This window comes from Crotalus tigris, unplaced genomic scaffold (genome assembly GCF_016545835.1).
Source record: "Crotalus tigris isolate CLP2741 ecotype Arizona unplaced genomic scaffold, ASM1654583v1 scf7180000020347.5012614909:4044961, whole genome shotgun sequence".
In the NCBI taxonomy this organism is placed as follows: Eukaryota; Metazoa; Chordata; class Lepidosauria; order Squamata; family Viperidae; genus Crotalus; species Crotalus tigris.
In genome coordinates this window covers 1,388,866-1,405,992 of record NW_024097978.1, presented here as the reverse complement: position 1 = coordinate 1,405,992, position 17,127 = coordinate 1,388,866, and the positions used below count along the sequence as shown (strand labels likewise).

Here is a 17,127-nt window from a genome sequence, read left to right as displayed (position 1 = left end):
ACAATGTCAACTTCATACAAAGAAAACTTATATAAAATGTTTTATAGATGGCATTTGCCATCAACAAGATTAGCAAAAATGTTTAAAAACATGTCAGAGAAATGTTGGAAATGTAAACATAAACCAAGTACTTATTATCATATGTGGTAGACATGTGAAAGCAAGGATATATTGGACAATTATCCACACTTGAAAGAAAAAAAAGAAACAGAATATTTTCAAACTTGGGACCTATTTTATAAATGGTTAGAGAAAATATTTAGGGATTAGGAATTTAATTTGTATTAGTGAATAAGATACTCAGACAATACATTTTTGTTGAATAATTAATATAGAACTCTGTTAAAAAAATAAAACTGTTTTTTAAAAAAGAAAAAGTGGAACCCCTACATAAATTGGAGCAGGGGGCTGCTAAAAATCTGATGAGCCTACCCAGCATGTGGCCCAGAACAAGTTCAGGAAACTATTCCAGCAGGCTGCAAGGCAGGGGCCGCAGCACAACAATAGGGAAGAGACCTTGGCTCTATCCCTAAAGAATACTGGGACTTGAGGGAGGTGTTCAGTGAAAAAGGATCAGATGAGCTTCCCCTCACCGACAACAGACTGTGCTATAGAGATTTTACCAGAGGCTAAACTACCTAAGCCAAAACTCTACTTTTTTTTTTAAATAATTTTTTATTTTTCCAAACTCTCCCCCATACATATACCATAATACTTATCAGATATTAACATACATTCCCTCCACACTCACATACAGATACTTTTAACAAAATGAAATAAATACATACACATAACTTTGGTGTTGCTCGCCCATTTCCCCTTTCACCATATCCACACTTCTTCTTCTTTACCTTCTTTCTCCCTTTCTTCTCTTCCCTACTTCCCTCTTCTTCCTCTCCTCTCCTTCACCACTCTCCTCCCCTTTCCTCTTCCTCCAACCTTCCTACTTCCTTCTCCCCTCCTTTACTCTTTTCTCTCTCCTCTCCTTTCTTCATCCCTCTTCAGACACAATTCAGGGGTAATGTCCGAGCAACCCCTCTCTCCAAATTTCCCTATCTGTATTATATACAATAAGATTAATACTTCTATTTATCTAACCTTCTCGGTATATACTTCTATAAACATTTATACAGCCTGCAGTTATTCAATACTGTGTCGCCTGGGTCTCCCTCCTTATCTGCTCCTTCTTCCATCTAAATTGATGTTAACTATCTTTTAACTGTATTCTCTTTTCAGCCAATCATAAAGAGTTCCCCAAATTTCATAGTAGTCTGACTCTGTCTTATCTTTAATTGTCATTGTTAGTCTATTCATTTCTGCACATTCCAATATTTTCCCAATCATCTCTCCCTCTGGGGGGGCTTTCAGTGCTTTCCAATTTTGTGCAAACACAATCCTGGCTGCCGTAATTACATGAATAATTAAATATGTTTTTTTCTTTATTATATTTCTCTGGTAGAATACCCAACAGGAATATTTCTGGTCTTAGTTCTATACGTTGTTGTATCATCTTTTCTATCCATGTTCTAATTATATTCCAATAAGTTTTAGCTTCTACACACGTCCACCACATATGGTAGAAGGAACCTGGTATCTGATGATATTTCCAACATTTCATAGACCTGTCCTTAAACATTTTAGCTAATCTTTCAGGAGACATGTGCCATCTGTAAAACATTTTGTACATATTTTCTTTATACGCAGTCACCATTGTCAATTTATAGTTTCTTTCCCATAATTGCTGCCATCTATCTAATTCAATTGTGTATCCAAAATTCCTTGTCCATTTTATCATTGTCTCTTTCACTTGTTCTTTCTCTAACTCCATATGTAGTAGATAACTGTACATTTTTTTAATCCATTTTTCTTCCGTTCCTGTGAGTATTTCATCTAACTCTGTTGTCCCCAAATTAATACCATCTATTTTAACATCTTTTTCATATCTAGATTGTATTTGCTTCTCATGTACCAATCCATCTTTATTCCTTGTTCCTTTAATTGTTGTTTGGTTTTCAACTCCCCCATATCTGTTAATAAGTCTTTATATCTTATAATGTTTCCCATGTTAAACATATTGGGGTGTATTAACGCCTCCATAGTTGAGAGCCAATTTGGAATCTTCAAATAATAGTTTCTCTTTACTTTCTCCCAGACAACAAATAGAGAATTCCTGGAAATAGTTATGTATTCTGTTTTTTCCATACCATATGAAAGCATGCCATCCCAACTGTAAATCATGTCCCCCTAATGTCAATAATCTTGTATTCCTCAATAAGATCCATTCTCTCATCCATGATAATGCTGCAGCCTGATAGTACAATTCCCAATTAGGTAGACCAAACCCACCTCTCAATCTTGTATCTTGTAACATTTTTAGTTTAATTCTTGCCTTTTTTCCCTGCCAAATATATTTCAAGATTATTTTATTAAGCCCTTCAAAATATTTCTTTTCTAATCTTATTGGTATTGTTGTAAACAAGAACAATAATCGTGGTACTATATTCATTTTGATTATCGCAATCCTTCCCATTAATGATAGTTGTACATTTTTCCATTTATCCAAATCTACTTCAATTTGTCTTTTCAATTTATGATAATTATCCTCTTTAATTGTTGTGCATCTTGCTGTCAGGTGGATCCCTAAATATTTTACCTTCTTTACAATCTGTATATCTAATTTTCCCACCAGTTCTTTTTTTTGTGCCAAAATTCTACTTGATGACCCCAAGAGAACTAGAGGAATTATGTTCTTTCATTGATAAGAATGTTGTCCATGGATTTATCCAGCCAGCACAACTCCAAATGGCTGCTCCTGTTTTGTTTCGGGAAAAAAAAGATGGATCACCTCTCCTGTGTGTGGACCATAGAGGGTTAAATGGGGTGTGCGTAGAAAACATTTACCCCTTGCCCCTAATGAAGGACATGCTAGGCAACTTAGTGAAGGGCACGATTTTTACTAAGTTGGACCAACGGGAGGCATATTATTGTGTGAGAATCAAAGAGGGGGGACAAATGGAAAACTGCTTTTAATTGTCCATTAGGGTGTTTCCAGTTTAAAGTCCTCCCTATCAGCTTCCAGGATGCTCCAGCCATCTTCATGCAGTTAATTAATGAGGTGCTGCATGAGCACTTATTCAAAGGGGTGCTGGTGTACTTAAATGACATATTGATTTACAGTTTACACCAAGATGAAAGCTGAGCATGTGAAATTGATGAGAGCTATGCTCAAGAAACTAAAAGCTGCTAAGTTGTATGTCAAGGTTTCCAAATACAAATTCCACCAGAATAAAATAGTCTATTTAGGCTCTACCACATATCGCATGAAGGAATCAAGATGGACCCCCAAAAGATCCAGGTGGTACTGAACTGGGCTCCATTCCACACCAGAAAACAATTGCAAAGCTTCCTGGGGTTTGCCAATTTCTACACCAATTCATCCCATCTTTTGCTCAGATCGCACTTCTCATCACTAATCTTTTAAAGACAAAAGGAGAAGACAACCCCAAACCTAGCCAATCTTTAAAATGGACTATGGAATGTCAGGCAGTATTCAAGAAACTTAAATGCTTATTTGCACCTGAACCTGTCCTAAAACACCCAGATCCAAATGCCTCATTTATCATTCAGGCAGACGCTAGTGATGTGGCGGCAGGGGCCATACTGTTGCAATGAAATGAACAAGGGAATCCACAATCCTATGCCTACATATCTAGAAAACTGTCAGAGACTGAACGGAGATGGGTGGCCTGGGGAAAGGAGGCTTACACCGTACGCTGGGCACTCTTAACATGGAGGCATTTCCTTGAAGGGAGCAAGGTGCCTTTTGAGGTGTGGACTGACCACAAAAATCTAGAGGCATTGAAAAACCCACAGAGGCTGTTGCCCAAGCAAGTCCAATGGGCACAGTACTTCAACCAGTTTAACTTTACTTTGCGCTACCTTCCAGGAGGAAAGACTTTTCTGACTGACACCCTATCGTGAACACCTTGGTATAACTGTACCAAGTCAGACATGGTCCAACCATTTAATCCCATCATGCCAGCTGAGCACTCGAGTTACAATCAGAGTGCAAATGAGAGAGAAGCCTCAGATAAAGAACAACGTCACAGTGACTCTTAAAGCCTCATTACAGGAATTGGTTTTAAAATCACAAAAATGAACGTTCCATACAAGACAGTCTAGCCTGGGTGAGGGCTAAATTGTATGTACAAGAAAGCCAGAGGTTACTGGTCCTTAGTAAAAACCATGATTCAGAAACTGCTGGGCATTTTGGTTTTGTAAAAACTTTACATTTAATTAAAAGGCAGTTTTGGTGGCCATCCTTAAAGAAGGACATTGAAAGCTATGTGGCAAGTTGCCCAATTTGTGCCTCTGCCAAGCAGTGGCAGGGGAAAACCCCAGGGCTCCTCCAACCAGTGGCTAACCCAAAGGCACCGTGGAGAGAAATCTCCATGGATTTCACAGTAAACTCCCAGAAAACTCAGGAAATATGATTAAATGGGTTATAACTGATTTGTTTCCCAAGCAGCTGCACTTTGTCCCATGGCAAAAAATTACCTTGGCACATACACTAGCCAAGCTTTTTTTCTTTTCTATTTTTAACATTATGGCTTACTGCAGTGTATTTTTGTTTGCAGATTAATTTCTTACTCAGCTCTTCTTGTAAACAATTTGATTATTACTTTCATAATGAAACACTTGCTTAGAGTGAGTTATTTTTCAATACACTTGGATTAGTATATACCACTGTTTTCCCTGCTTATGATCCCACCAAAGGAAATGGACAGTAATTTGTCTGGGATGGTATAGGGTCTCTTACTCGAGTAGAGCATTGGCCTAGAAAACTTCCAAAATCTCCTCCAATGCTGTTATTGTGTTGTCTCTGCTCCCTCTAAACTATGTTAAGCAAACCCAAACACCCAATAACCAAAGAAGAAAAACAGGAGTCATCTTTAACATTCAAGGTAAAGACTATAACAACCATTATGTAGGACATGTAAGTATCCATGAGATTAACTGGCAATCAGAAGACATTATGAAAATACCTTAATCTCTCAAAAACTACAATTTCAATTGGAAAATGTTGACATTTTAAATCAAGCCAAATCAAAGACAAGCAGCACAGTGCACATCATTATTTAGATAAGCAGAAAACAGCACTTAAGTAATCAGGAAAGAGCTGATTTTTTTTATCATGATCCTCACTATGATGCCATAATATTAGTGGTTGATAATTCTAATGTAAAAAGTGTGATAAAAATAGAAAACAGTAGATAAAAGTATTAAAAACTTACAGCAGTTTGCAAATCCTGACAAAAAACCAGACTCTTTAATCCTTACACAACTTTAATATGGCCCACCTACCAGAAAAAGCCCCATTCAATGGAGCTAGCAGGGTATATTCTTCTTCTGGCCGTAGAGATGCAGCCAAGCCAAGCTGAGCCACCAAGTCCTTGAAGGTAGCTTGGTGGGGACCAGCAAGTTCAATAACTTGTTTAGCTAAAATTGAAAACAAGAGGGTAAATAGAGGTTTGATTTGCTTCAAAATCCTTACTTCACAAATAAATATTTCATATAAAATTTAAAGAATTATAGTTATCAATTTTGGCTATAAATGACTCTCCTTAATTGAGACAAAAATTAGGTCAGCTGTTGGTCCAGTCTGGTGAGCAATAGTATGAAAAAAGATGAAATTGAATTTACTCCTGTTTCACTTACCAGAATCAGGAATAAGCACTTGATCTATGAGATGAATGACACCATTACTTGCCACAATGTCTTTTCGGTTCACCATTTTGACTCCATTGATTATCAAGCTTTCACCATCACAGCCAATTTCAATTGTATTGCCTTCCAAAGTCTCAAAGACTGCCCCACCCATGATGGCCTCAGAACACTGAAGTGTATTTAAAATGTGGAACTTTATCAGAGCTGAATAGGAAAGAGAACAAAAAGAACCATGCTCCAATGAAAAACAAGATATCATACTGAAGTACTGCAGTAATTTGACTGTCTTCCCCTCAATTCAGTTCCATTAAAAACAGCCCTAAATTGAGCAGAGACACAGTGATTGGTCAAAAGTTATGCAATCAAGTAGCAAACATAGTCATCTAAGTCTATCATCTAAACACATTTGTGATCTGATTTTTTTCCCCCTGTATTGAAAAGAAAAATAATTTGCAGATTTGTCTCTCATCAGTTATTCTCCAAGATGGGAAAGTAGCTTATCCTATCCCCCCATTCCCTCCTATCCCCCAGAATGGGGATTACATCTGAAGGCTTTTTGGTTACATTGACAAAGAGATTTATTGAACTGGGTACCCTTTTGGTTATGGACTAAGTTCCTTAGTTCCTTTCTCATTTAGACATATTTGTCTCCCCAATAAATATGTCTAAATGAGAAAGGAACTAAGGAACTTATTTGAATAGGTAAGCCTATACCATTATATTTTTAAAGATTACTCCCATTCAAAAAAGTAATGGAACCAATCTGCAAAATCCACTGAATTAGGCTGCATTAACAGAGGGATAGTATCAAGATCACGTGACATATTAGTACTGCTTTTCAAAGCTTTAATATGGCTACACTTGGAATACTGCATCCAGTGTTGATCACCACAATATAAAAAAGATAATGAGACTCTGGAAAGAGTGCAGGAAAGAACAACAAAGATGATTACAGGGCTGGAGAATAATACATATGAAGAGCGGTTGCAGGAATTGGGTATGCCTAGTCTAATGAAAAGAAGGATTAAGGGAAAGATATTAGCAATGTTCCAGTATTTGAGGGGCTGCCACAAAGATGGGGGAGACAAACTATTTTCCAAAGCACCAGAAGGCAAGACAAGTAGCAATGGATGGAAGCTAATCAAGGAGAGAAGCAACCTAGAACTAAGAAGAAATTTCCTAATGGTGAGAACATTCAACCAGTGGAACTAATTGCCTTCGGAAGTTGTGGGCACCCCATCGCTGGAGGTTTTCAAAAAGAGACTGGACAGCTGCTTGTCTGAAATGGTATAAACTCTCCTGCTTGTACAGGGAATTAATAACCTCCAAGGTCCCTTCCAATTCTGTTATTCTATGTTCTATATTCTAAGATGTTAGATAAATTCTTGATAGATTAGTAATGATTCTCCCTTTCAGAAGTTTGAGGTAGGCACTGGGAGATCTGTTAACTTGGTTTTTTTACTTGGAGTTGTTAGAACATAGTGGGAACCACTTTTTTAAAAAAGAGAAAACAGTAATTGCCATGTGAAAAACCATAAACGCAAAGATGCAGCCAACTAGATTTCTAGAAAGTGATATTAAGGATGGTGCAATCTCAAAATACCAGTGAGAACTAAAACTAGGAGTCATCCAAAGGAGCCAGTGTGGTTGAATAAGCAGCTCATGAAGGAACTAAATTGCAGAAGGAAGAATTGACTAAAGAGAGAATCTTCAGAGCTTCAGTTTGGAAATGTAGAAATGAGGTAAGATGACAAAGATTAAAAGCAAGCTAAAGCTTAGCAAGATAGGCAAAATCAAGCAAGAAGGATTTCTTTAGTTATAAAGAACTAAAGAAGACAGGATTTTTATTCTGGACTGCTTATTCCAAATGGAAACATCTTAATAGATGGTCAAGAGGAAGCAGACATATTCAACTCCTGTTTTGTCTTTGTCTTTCAAAGCAGGCTTGGTATAATGATTAGGGTAACAGGCTATAAATGGGGAGTCTGTGAGTTGTAGTACTGCGTTATACATGAAGCCAGTGGGTGTCCTTGGGCCAGTTCCTCTTTCTTAGCCTTAGGAAGGAGGCAATAACAAACCACTTCTAAAAATCTTTGCCAAGAAAACTGCAATGAGTTGTCCAGGCAAAAACCAGGATTCAAAAAAGATTTAAAGGGACAAATATTGAATTACTTACTTTACACCTACAAAAATGTGATTGTGTAGATTAGGAATTAAGGAGTTACAAATTAGTAAGAATGAAGTAAAGCTAATCTAAACATTTACATTCACATTCCAAGCCATGATGGAATATATTTAGAATATTGAAAGAACTGGTGGAAGAACTGGTAGGACCTTTGTCAATTGTCTGGGAGGAGTCTTGGAGAACTGGGGAAGTGCCAGAAGATTAGAGAAGAGCAAAAGTGCCCCTTCTTCAAGAAAGAAAAAAGAGTAATTATTAACCAGTGAGCCTTACATGATGAAAAAAAAACAACATTCCAATCTGGCAGGTTGGAAAACTGGACAGTGAGCAACAAAACAGCCTTCAACAAAATGTCTTTCAACTGAAAGAGGAACTATATGGGACATGCATACCAGATGGAGGATTCATGTTTTCGAAGCAATACATAAAAAAAAGAACTTGCAACTGTTGGAGCTAATGCAGTTTGAAAATGCATTAGAAAAAGCATTGAATCAAAGCTATGTGAAGTCATTATTCCTCTATTCTGCATTGATGAGATCATAACCTGGAGTACTGTGTACAATTCTGTGCACATTGCCAGAATGATTTTGGCCATCTTGTCAAGTTCAAAGGAGAATGACAAATGAATAGATGAATAAATAAAGGAATAGACATCAGGCTGAAGGAACTTGAATGTAGAATGTAGAAGTTTAGATTTAGGGATACAAGATAGCTGTGCTCAAATCAACCATCCCATTTGGCACATTCAACAAAAGAAACTCCAACTCTTTACATTAACTAAGAGTGTAGCTTTATTGAAAAAATCCATCTAAGCACGGCAGAAGCAAAGTCAGTTCTAGGATTTTTCCTGCGAAAACTCACATAGGTAACTCCCCTCTTCCCCTCCAGGCCAACCACAGTCCATAGTTCACCAATTGAGTTCAGTTCTTTTGCTTTGGGAAAAGCTGTCTGCTTCAGTCAAAACATTCTTCGTCACTTGGCCTTGTTAGATAATGTCTCCCCAGCAACAGATGGTTCATTTGCATTTCATAGCCTGCCTCCCACCCTTAGGAATTCACCACCCTCCTCCTGTCACTGTTTGACAAAGCTGCTATCATGGTTCCAGTTGATGAGACCAGTAGAAATAAGAACTCTGAGGCAACTGCTTTCCTCAAAGAACACTTTTAATGGCTACATAATGTCAGCAGGAACAAAGGTGAAACCAAGACTGAAAATTACCCCCCCCCAAAAGGTTATAAAGTAAAAGTTGAACTCCCCACCCCTTAGTGTGTCATAAATCACAATCCCCAATTACCATCTTTGGCAGGCTTCCTAACGGTAGCTCCAGCCCACCAAACATTTAGACAGCTTGACCTTGGTTGCCACAAGAAAGTTATTGTTTTGACTAAATTAAAAGAATGCATCTTCCCCCCCCCCAGTGCTGTGGCAACCGAAAAGCAAAGAAACATGGCAGAATTCGGAGCATTTAAAGGTTTGACAGCTGTGAGCGAAAGCAGGTACAAGCAACTATGGAGTTGATGCAGGTTTGTCAATAAAGGGAAGCTACAGTGAATATGGTCAGGAATTACCAAAGGTGCTTTTTTTCAGGAGGCAACTGGATTTTCTTGTGCTTCTTTTGAAGACATTTCGCTTCTCATCCAAGAAGCTTGTGTTTCAATTTGAGATTCTGATAGCACAGACTCATCCCCAATAGCCTGTGCCTGTTTTCAACAGTGAAGGGAAACTGGGCAGAAAACACCCTGCAGCCAAGAAAGATCCACACACATTTGCACTTCTCAGGTTACCCTGAGGACACAGGTAAACCTCTAAAATGGTTTCAATGACTCTCTAAAAGAATGCTAATGACCAGCTGTCTGCAAGAATATAAATCCTTCCATTCCCTACCATCCAGTCAGAGCTGAAGAAGCTTCTTGGGTGAGAAGCTAAACTCAAAAGAAACACAAGAAAGTCCAGTTGCCTCCTGAAAAAAGCACTTTTGAGACAAACATACCTGGATGACTGAGGATCTCCATAGACATGGTGAAGAATTATTTTTCCTTGCCACAAAAAAATCAGTACTAAAAGTAATGAAAGCTACCAACATTTCATTTATAACAGAATAACAGAGTTGGAAGGGACTTTGGAGGTCTTTTAGTCCAGCTTCCTGCTCAAGCAGGAAATCCTATATCCTTTCAGACAAATGGCTATTCTGTCTCTTCTTAAAAGCCTCCATTTCCTTTTTTAAAAAAAGGAAAAATGTCTTGATGATTTACTAAGGAAGCTTGTGGCCTTGTTATCTTTGGAAGTGCTTTACATGAGATGAGTAAGCCACATCTCTAGGATGGTTTAATTAGTTTTCCTGCATATTACAAGGGTTGGATTCCCTTGTGATCACTTCCAATTCCAAAATTCTATGAACTGATTCAAGTATAACATGCATCCAAAACTGAACAACTAAATAAGGAGCTTTTGGTATTCTGATTTATGATTATTAGTTATTAATAAAATATGCATTGTGATAGCTATAACATGTGTTTCAGCACTGTATTTTTACTTTTGGTAATTTAACTATCAAGTAATTTTGAGTAAAGTTATTATAGTACCTTCAGAAGCCACCCTGTCTCCCATTATTCTTTCCAAGATTCCACGTGGAAGTTTCTCAAATGCTTCATTAGTAGGTGCAAAAAGTGTATAATGTCCGGGCTTCCCTAAAGTTTCCATTACATCTGATGCAAAGGCAGCAGCCTATGAAAAATAGGGAATAAGGAATCTTTTAAACTCTTATGCAAAAACAGTATAGTTATATTTTTAAATATTGCCAATTTTCTTTGACATGATACCAAAATACATGGTAATTAACTGTACTGAAAAGTTTCTTTAGCATAAAATATAATTGCAAGATGATATGTTTATATACATGCGAACTGTATGTTACTTAAAGTAATTTCTACTGAATTGTGACAGGTTTTCCTTTGTGAAGATATGAAGGAGCTAGCAGAAGAAATATTAGAACAATTAAACCATATCTTGGAGAACTGAAGAACTACCAGAAAACTGAAAAAGAGCTGATGTGGTTCCCATCTTCAAGAAAGGGGAAAAACAGATCCAGGAAACTATAGAGTCTCTTGAATAGAGTCTATTCTATTGGCTTTCAAAAGCCAATAGAATAAGAGGGAGTAGCACAGCTAAAGAAAAGGGGAAAAAAATGGCGGACAGCCTTGTTTGGCGACCTCCATGAAATGGTCGTTTGACCCCAAATGGGGTCGCGACCCATAGGTTGAGAACCGCTGCTATAGATCAATCAGCCTGACATCAATACTGGGAAGATTCTGGAAAAGATAATCAAGCAACAAATCTGCAAATAACTACAAGCAAGCAAAGTTATAATCAGTAGCCAACATAGGTTTGTCCAAAATAGAACATGTCAAACAAATCTTATTTCAATGAAGGAGAACATTTGTAGCTCAGGGTTGAAATGAGGGGTCCTTGGGTCTCTCTGAGATTGCTTGTTTTCTTTCAGACATTTAATTGCTAGCACTGATTATGTTACCAAGTTAGGATAATGTAAGGACCCACTTCAATCCACATCTTAAGAAAGCAGAACTCTTGGAAACGGTCTTTTGCAACAGGGACTTTTATTAAGAGAAATTGATAGCAGGCATGATAGACACGATCTGAGGGATTTCCTTACAAATCAATGTTTTAAAGTGTCCCTAAGCAGCCCCCACCCCGCAGTTCTTCTGGGCAATTCAGACCAGCAGATTTCTAGGTGTTAAATCCAGGAAAGATAACATCAATCCGGCTCCGTTGCACACGATCATTCAACAGCTCCTCACACCTTATTTTGATGACAGATAAATAAGCCAGATTCTGGAGGCTGCATCTTTTCACACACACCCTTTCCTAACTGGCCAGTAAGGAGGGGAAGTTCAGAGGGGCGTAGGATAAAAGGCTAATGGTTACATTGTGATGGTTAACACACCCGAGGTGAATAAACAAAAGGTTACTTTGTAGTGAATAGAGAAAGTGAAAGTAATAAAACCCTCATGCATTCTCCCCCTCCCCTTAGGAGTATGGCACATTGGGCAGCTGGCCATGTAATTTTCTATGTCCTTGTTCATGGATGGCCACCAAAATTGCCTTTTAATTAAGTGTAATGTTTTTGATTTTGTGTCATGGCACAGCTGCATGAATGTGCAACTCTGGGTGGTTGGTATATATACTTTTTCCCCCATCCAGGGCCGTCCATCCTTGATTGTGCACACATGTCTATTTTTCTGGAACCATTCATCTGTTTCCAAAGTTTTCGGGAATTCAATTCTGGTTTGGCTACCCAGCTGCGATTTTAATTTAGCTTGAGCTCTGGTGGTTACTGGCACTGCCAGTTGTGGTTCCGCCATAAACAGTTTAGAATTGGTGGCTCGCGTGCTGTTATATTGGGGCATGCGAGACAGTGCATCTGCCAAGAAGTTCTCCCCCCCCCCCTCGCAAGTGCTTGAGTGTAAAATGGAATTGGTGAAAATGCTGGGACCAGCGGGCTTGCTTGGGGTTGAGCTTCCTGGGTGTTTTCAAGTTTTTGTAGTCCATCCAGATCTGAAAAGGGATTTTATTCCTTTCAAGGAACTGGTGCCACGTAAGTAATGACCAACATATCCCATATGCTTCTTTCTCCCGCATGGGCCAGTACTGTTCTGTTTTAGTGAGTTTCTTGGACATATACGTACAGAGTTGCAATACCCCTTCATTGTTTTCTTGTAATAGTACAGCCCCCACTGCCACATCACTTTCATCCACCTGTATTATGAAGGGCTTATCCATATCTGGATGCCTCAGTATGGGTTGGGGAGAAAAGAGTCTCTTTAATCTCTCAAACACTGCTTGGCATTCCATTGTCCATTTTAGTGGCTGGTAGGTTTCACTGAGGATTCTCCCTTCATTTTAGATGTCGTCTAAATAAGTTCGTGAGGGGCAGGGCTATCTGGGCAAATGAGGGAATGAACTGGCGGTAAAAGTTTGTGAAACCCAGGAAACTTTGCAGCTGCTTTCTTTTGCGAGGTGGTTCCCATTCTAGTACTGCTATGACCTTCTCTGGGTCCATTTCAATGCCCTGTGGGGATATGCAATAACCTAGGTAGTCTATTCTTTCCTAGTGGAATTCACATTTCGATAATTTGGCATATAGGTGGGCAGCTTGCAGTTTCTTTAAAACTGCTCTGACTAGGTTGATATGTTCCTTTTGGATTCGGTGAAGATGAGGATGTCGTCTAAATAAACCAGGACCTCCTTAAATAGGTGCTCCCTTAGTACCTCGCTGATTAATTGCATAAATACTGTGGGACCCCCTTGTAATTCAAATGGCAAAACTTTGAATTGGTAGCACCCCATTGGGCAATTAAATGTGGTTTTCCATTCACCCCCTTCCTTAATTCTAATGCGGTAATACGCTTCCCTTAGATTTAGTTTAGTGAAAATTCTTCCTTTTGAGAGGTGGGATAACATATCCTTCATGAGGGGTTGGGGGTATAGGTTGTTTTCACTGATTGCATTCAATAGGTGGTAGTCCACACACAAGTGTAAAGTGCCATCCTTATTCTCTCTAAAGAGGACCGGAGTGGCTACTTTAGGCTTGGCAAGTTCAATGAATCCCCTTTCTAGGTTTTTATTTATGAATTTTTCTATTTTCTCCTTCTCCTTAGGGCTCATAGAGTATAGTCTGCGCTTCGAGAGTTTTGCCCCAGGCTTGAATTCTATGGCACAATCCATGGGTTGGTGGGGGAGAGTTCGTTCACCCTCTCCTCACTGAAAACTTCAGCAAGGTCTCGGTATTCCTCTGGTATTTTGGGTGGCCACTTTTCTTCTCCCATGGATGCCTTTTCTGTTCTTAATTTTGGTAGGACTCCTTGGGGTTTTAAGTCCATAGGATCCCCCTTCAGGAAATTGATTTCTGCCATCCTCCAATTTACCCAGGGGTTCCATTTCTTTAATCATTCCAGCCCTAGGATTACTGAGCATTCCATGCCTGGAGTCATTACAAATGTTATGTCTTTCTCATGGTTTCCCAGGGATAGGTGGATTGGTAAGTGGCTAGGGTAGCTGGCACCCCCCCTGCTATGGACCCATCTAACTGGCCAAATGAGATTGGTTGTTTTAGCCTCCTCACCAGAATGTCCATATTCCCCACTAGTGTCAGGCTAATGAGGCAGTGGGTGCAGCTAGAGTCTATTAATGCTTTCACTTTGCAGCTTTGGGCATGGAGGGAGCTAATATAGTTACTGTCTTGAGGATGGGTGCAATGGGTCCACGTACCAGGGGTTCACCCTCTGAGCTGTCATCTGAGGTGTCCAGCTGCTGGCAATGGTCTAGAATTCTTGCGTATATTCGGCTACAGGGCCTTGCCTCACCATTTTGTTTCTTTCATGGGCTTTGTGATCAGCCAGGGGTTCCTCAAATCACCTTTTCAGAGAGGACATGAAATGGTTGAAGTCGTTGAGCTATGGAGCATTGGAGTCGTGAAAGTTCACCACCCAATCTGTGGCTTGTCCTTCCAGAGCGGATTGCACCATACAGATACGGGCTTTGTTGCTATGGATGTGCCGCCTATATTCTTTCATGTAGCTGAGGACTTGGGTTAGGAAACCCTTGAAACCCTTGAAACCTTGAATTTCGTGTCCAGCGATTGGAGTCTTTGAATGGATCAGTGCCTTCGCCGTCGGTGATATTGTCTTCCATCCTGATCACCATCTGCAGGTCGGCAGGGAGTGGGGGCTGCTGAAATGGTCACTACTGGATCAGTGGACGTCTCTGGGGCTATAGGTTCCAATTCCCCATCAGTGTCTCTCCAGCTGCAGCTCCAGGTGTTGGTGCGGATGCAGGGCTCAGAATTCTCCTCTCCTAGAGAGCCGAGGGTTCTTTTCATCAGGTCAATAGCTTTCTCTAGGATCCAGTTTGAGTGTTGTGCCCAACTTCCTTTCTCTTCGCTAATGTGCAGAGATTTCTCCATCTCCTGCTTCCATTCTGGTTGGTGCCCCCTCCGTCTCAGGGTCACCTTTCTCGATCTCTTTTCCCACTTACCTTTCTTTCCAACGCCCATTGATCACCGAGGTTTGTGGTTACACGTCTCCACCACCTCTTCTCTTGAGGAGTATGACATTTCAGATCCCGACTATTGGTAGTGGAAAGCTCCCTCTCGCTGGGGTTTTTTCGTTTCCGTGCCTCGTCGTCTGACATTGTATTTTTTGCGAAGTCCCTTGGCAAGGTTCTCCCTTCCAGGTTGACTATTACTGCAGATCCTGTCCTGTAAGAACCCACTTCAATCCACATCTTAAGAAAGCAGAACTCTTGGAAATGGTCTCTTCCAACAGGAACTTTTATTAAGAGAAATTGAAAGCAGGCATGATAGACAGGATCTGAGGGATTTCCTTACAAATCGAAGTTTTAAAGTGTCCCTAAGCAGCCCCCACCCCACAGTTCTTCCGGGTGATTCAGACCAGCAGATTTCTAGGTCTTAAATCCAGGAAAGATAATATCAATCTGGCTCCATTGTACGCAATCATTCAACAGCTCCTCACACCTTATTTTGATGATGGATAAATAAACCAGATTCCAAAGGCTGCATCTTTTCACCCCCACTTCCTAGCTGGCCGGTAAGAAGGAGAAGTTCAGAGGGGCATGGGATAAAAGGCTAATGGTTACATTGGGATGGTTAGCAGACCCGAGGCAAATAAACAAAAGGTTACTTTGTAGTGAATAGAGGAAATGAAAGTAATAAAACCCTCATGCATTCTCCCCCTCCCCCTTAGGAGTATGGCAGGATTCAGGAGAGGGTAAGAATTGATTTTTGATCAAAGGAGATAGATAGAAAGAAAATATAACTGGATCCTGACAGATAATGAAATGTTTGCAAGAAAACAAGCAAGTTCAAAGAGCACCAAGGACCTCTCAAACCTTATTTCATTCTTTGACAAAGTGCCTAAATTAGTGGGCCAGTGAAATGCAGTGGACATAGTATACTTATACTTCTGTAAGGCATTTAGCAAAGTTGATCACAACTTACTTCTTACTAAGCTAGAAAAATGTGGGATAGATTGCATCACTACCAGATGTATTTGTAATGGCCTGACAAATCGCACTCAACATGTAGTCCTTAATAGAACTACATCTACATGGAGGGAAGTAAGTGGTGGAATTCTCCAAGGTTCTATATTAGGCCCAGTATTCTTCAAGATCTTCATAAATGAGAGAAGAAAAGGGGAACTCATCAAATTTGCACATGATACCAAGCTGGCAGTAATAACCAACAACTTAGAAGATAGATTCAAGATCCAGATGGATCTCAATAGACTTGTTTACTGGGCCCTATCCAATAAAATGAAATTTAGCATAGAGAAATGCAAGGAGTTACCCTCAGGCAAGAAAAACAAAAAGTACAGGTACAGACTAGATGAGACCTGGCTCAATAATAGTAACTGCAAGAAGGATCTTGGAGTCCTAGTGGACAACCATCTAAACATGAGTCAATAGGGTGTGTCAGCAGCCAAAAAAACTAATACAATACTAGGTTGCATTAACAGAGGGATACAATCAAGATCACACAAAGTAATAGTATCATTTTATAAAGCCCTAGCAAGACCACACATAGAATACTGCATCCAGTTTTGGTTACCCCAGTACAAAAGGATGTTGAGATTTTGGAAAGAGTTCAGAGAAGAGCAAGATGATTAGGGGTCTAGAAGCTGTAATATACAAAGAACGGTTGCAGGAACTAGTCTAGTCTAGTCAAAAGAAGGACCAGCGGTGACATGATATCAGTCTTCCAATACTTGAAGGGCTGCCACAAGGAAGAAGGGGTCAACTCATGGACATAGAGACTGACATTATAGTGATTTTCAAAATATATATGTTTGAGTTTATGCCCACAGAAATCCCAAATTATATATGTATCAAATGTAAATCATATGAATTATTAGAAGAAAAAATAAAGGGTCTGGAAGCAACTCTAGCCACTCTGAAACTCAATAAACAAAGCGAGAATCCCCAACCTAAACAAGAAGACTATACCAAAATTAAACACAATAGGGAGCAAACAACTTCTAAAAAAAGTGATCCCAGATATGAACAAAAAGAAGAAAACGATACACACAAATTGAACACAATAGGGAACAAACAGCTTCTGAAAAAAATGACACTATATATGACCCTAAAGAAAAAGACGGATGGAAACATGTCACTTTTAGAAGAAA

General features: G+C 39.4%; 1 protein-coding gene across 5 annotated transcripts in view; it reads right to left on the bottom strand.

The window, feature by feature from the left end:
* POSTN (periostin) overlaps positions 1 to 17,127 on the bottom strand; it is a 111,561-nt gene that overhangs the window by 73,286 nt on the left and 21,148 nt on the right. For all 5 annotated transcript variants that reach the window (XM_039366663.1, XM_039366666.1, XM_039366665.1 and 2 more), the window contains exons 7-9: positions 10,492 to 10,633; positions 5,719 to 5,931; positions 5,365 to 5,499 (exon numbers count right to left, since the gene is read on the bottom strand). In XM_039366663.1, coding sequence (XP_039222597.1) covers positions 5,365 to 5,499; positions 5,719 to 5,931; positions 10,492 to 10,633 — 490 coding nt within the window. The remainder of the gene's footprint in view (positions 1 to 5,364; positions 5,500 to 5,718; positions 5,932 to 10,491; positions 10,634 to 17,127) is intronic.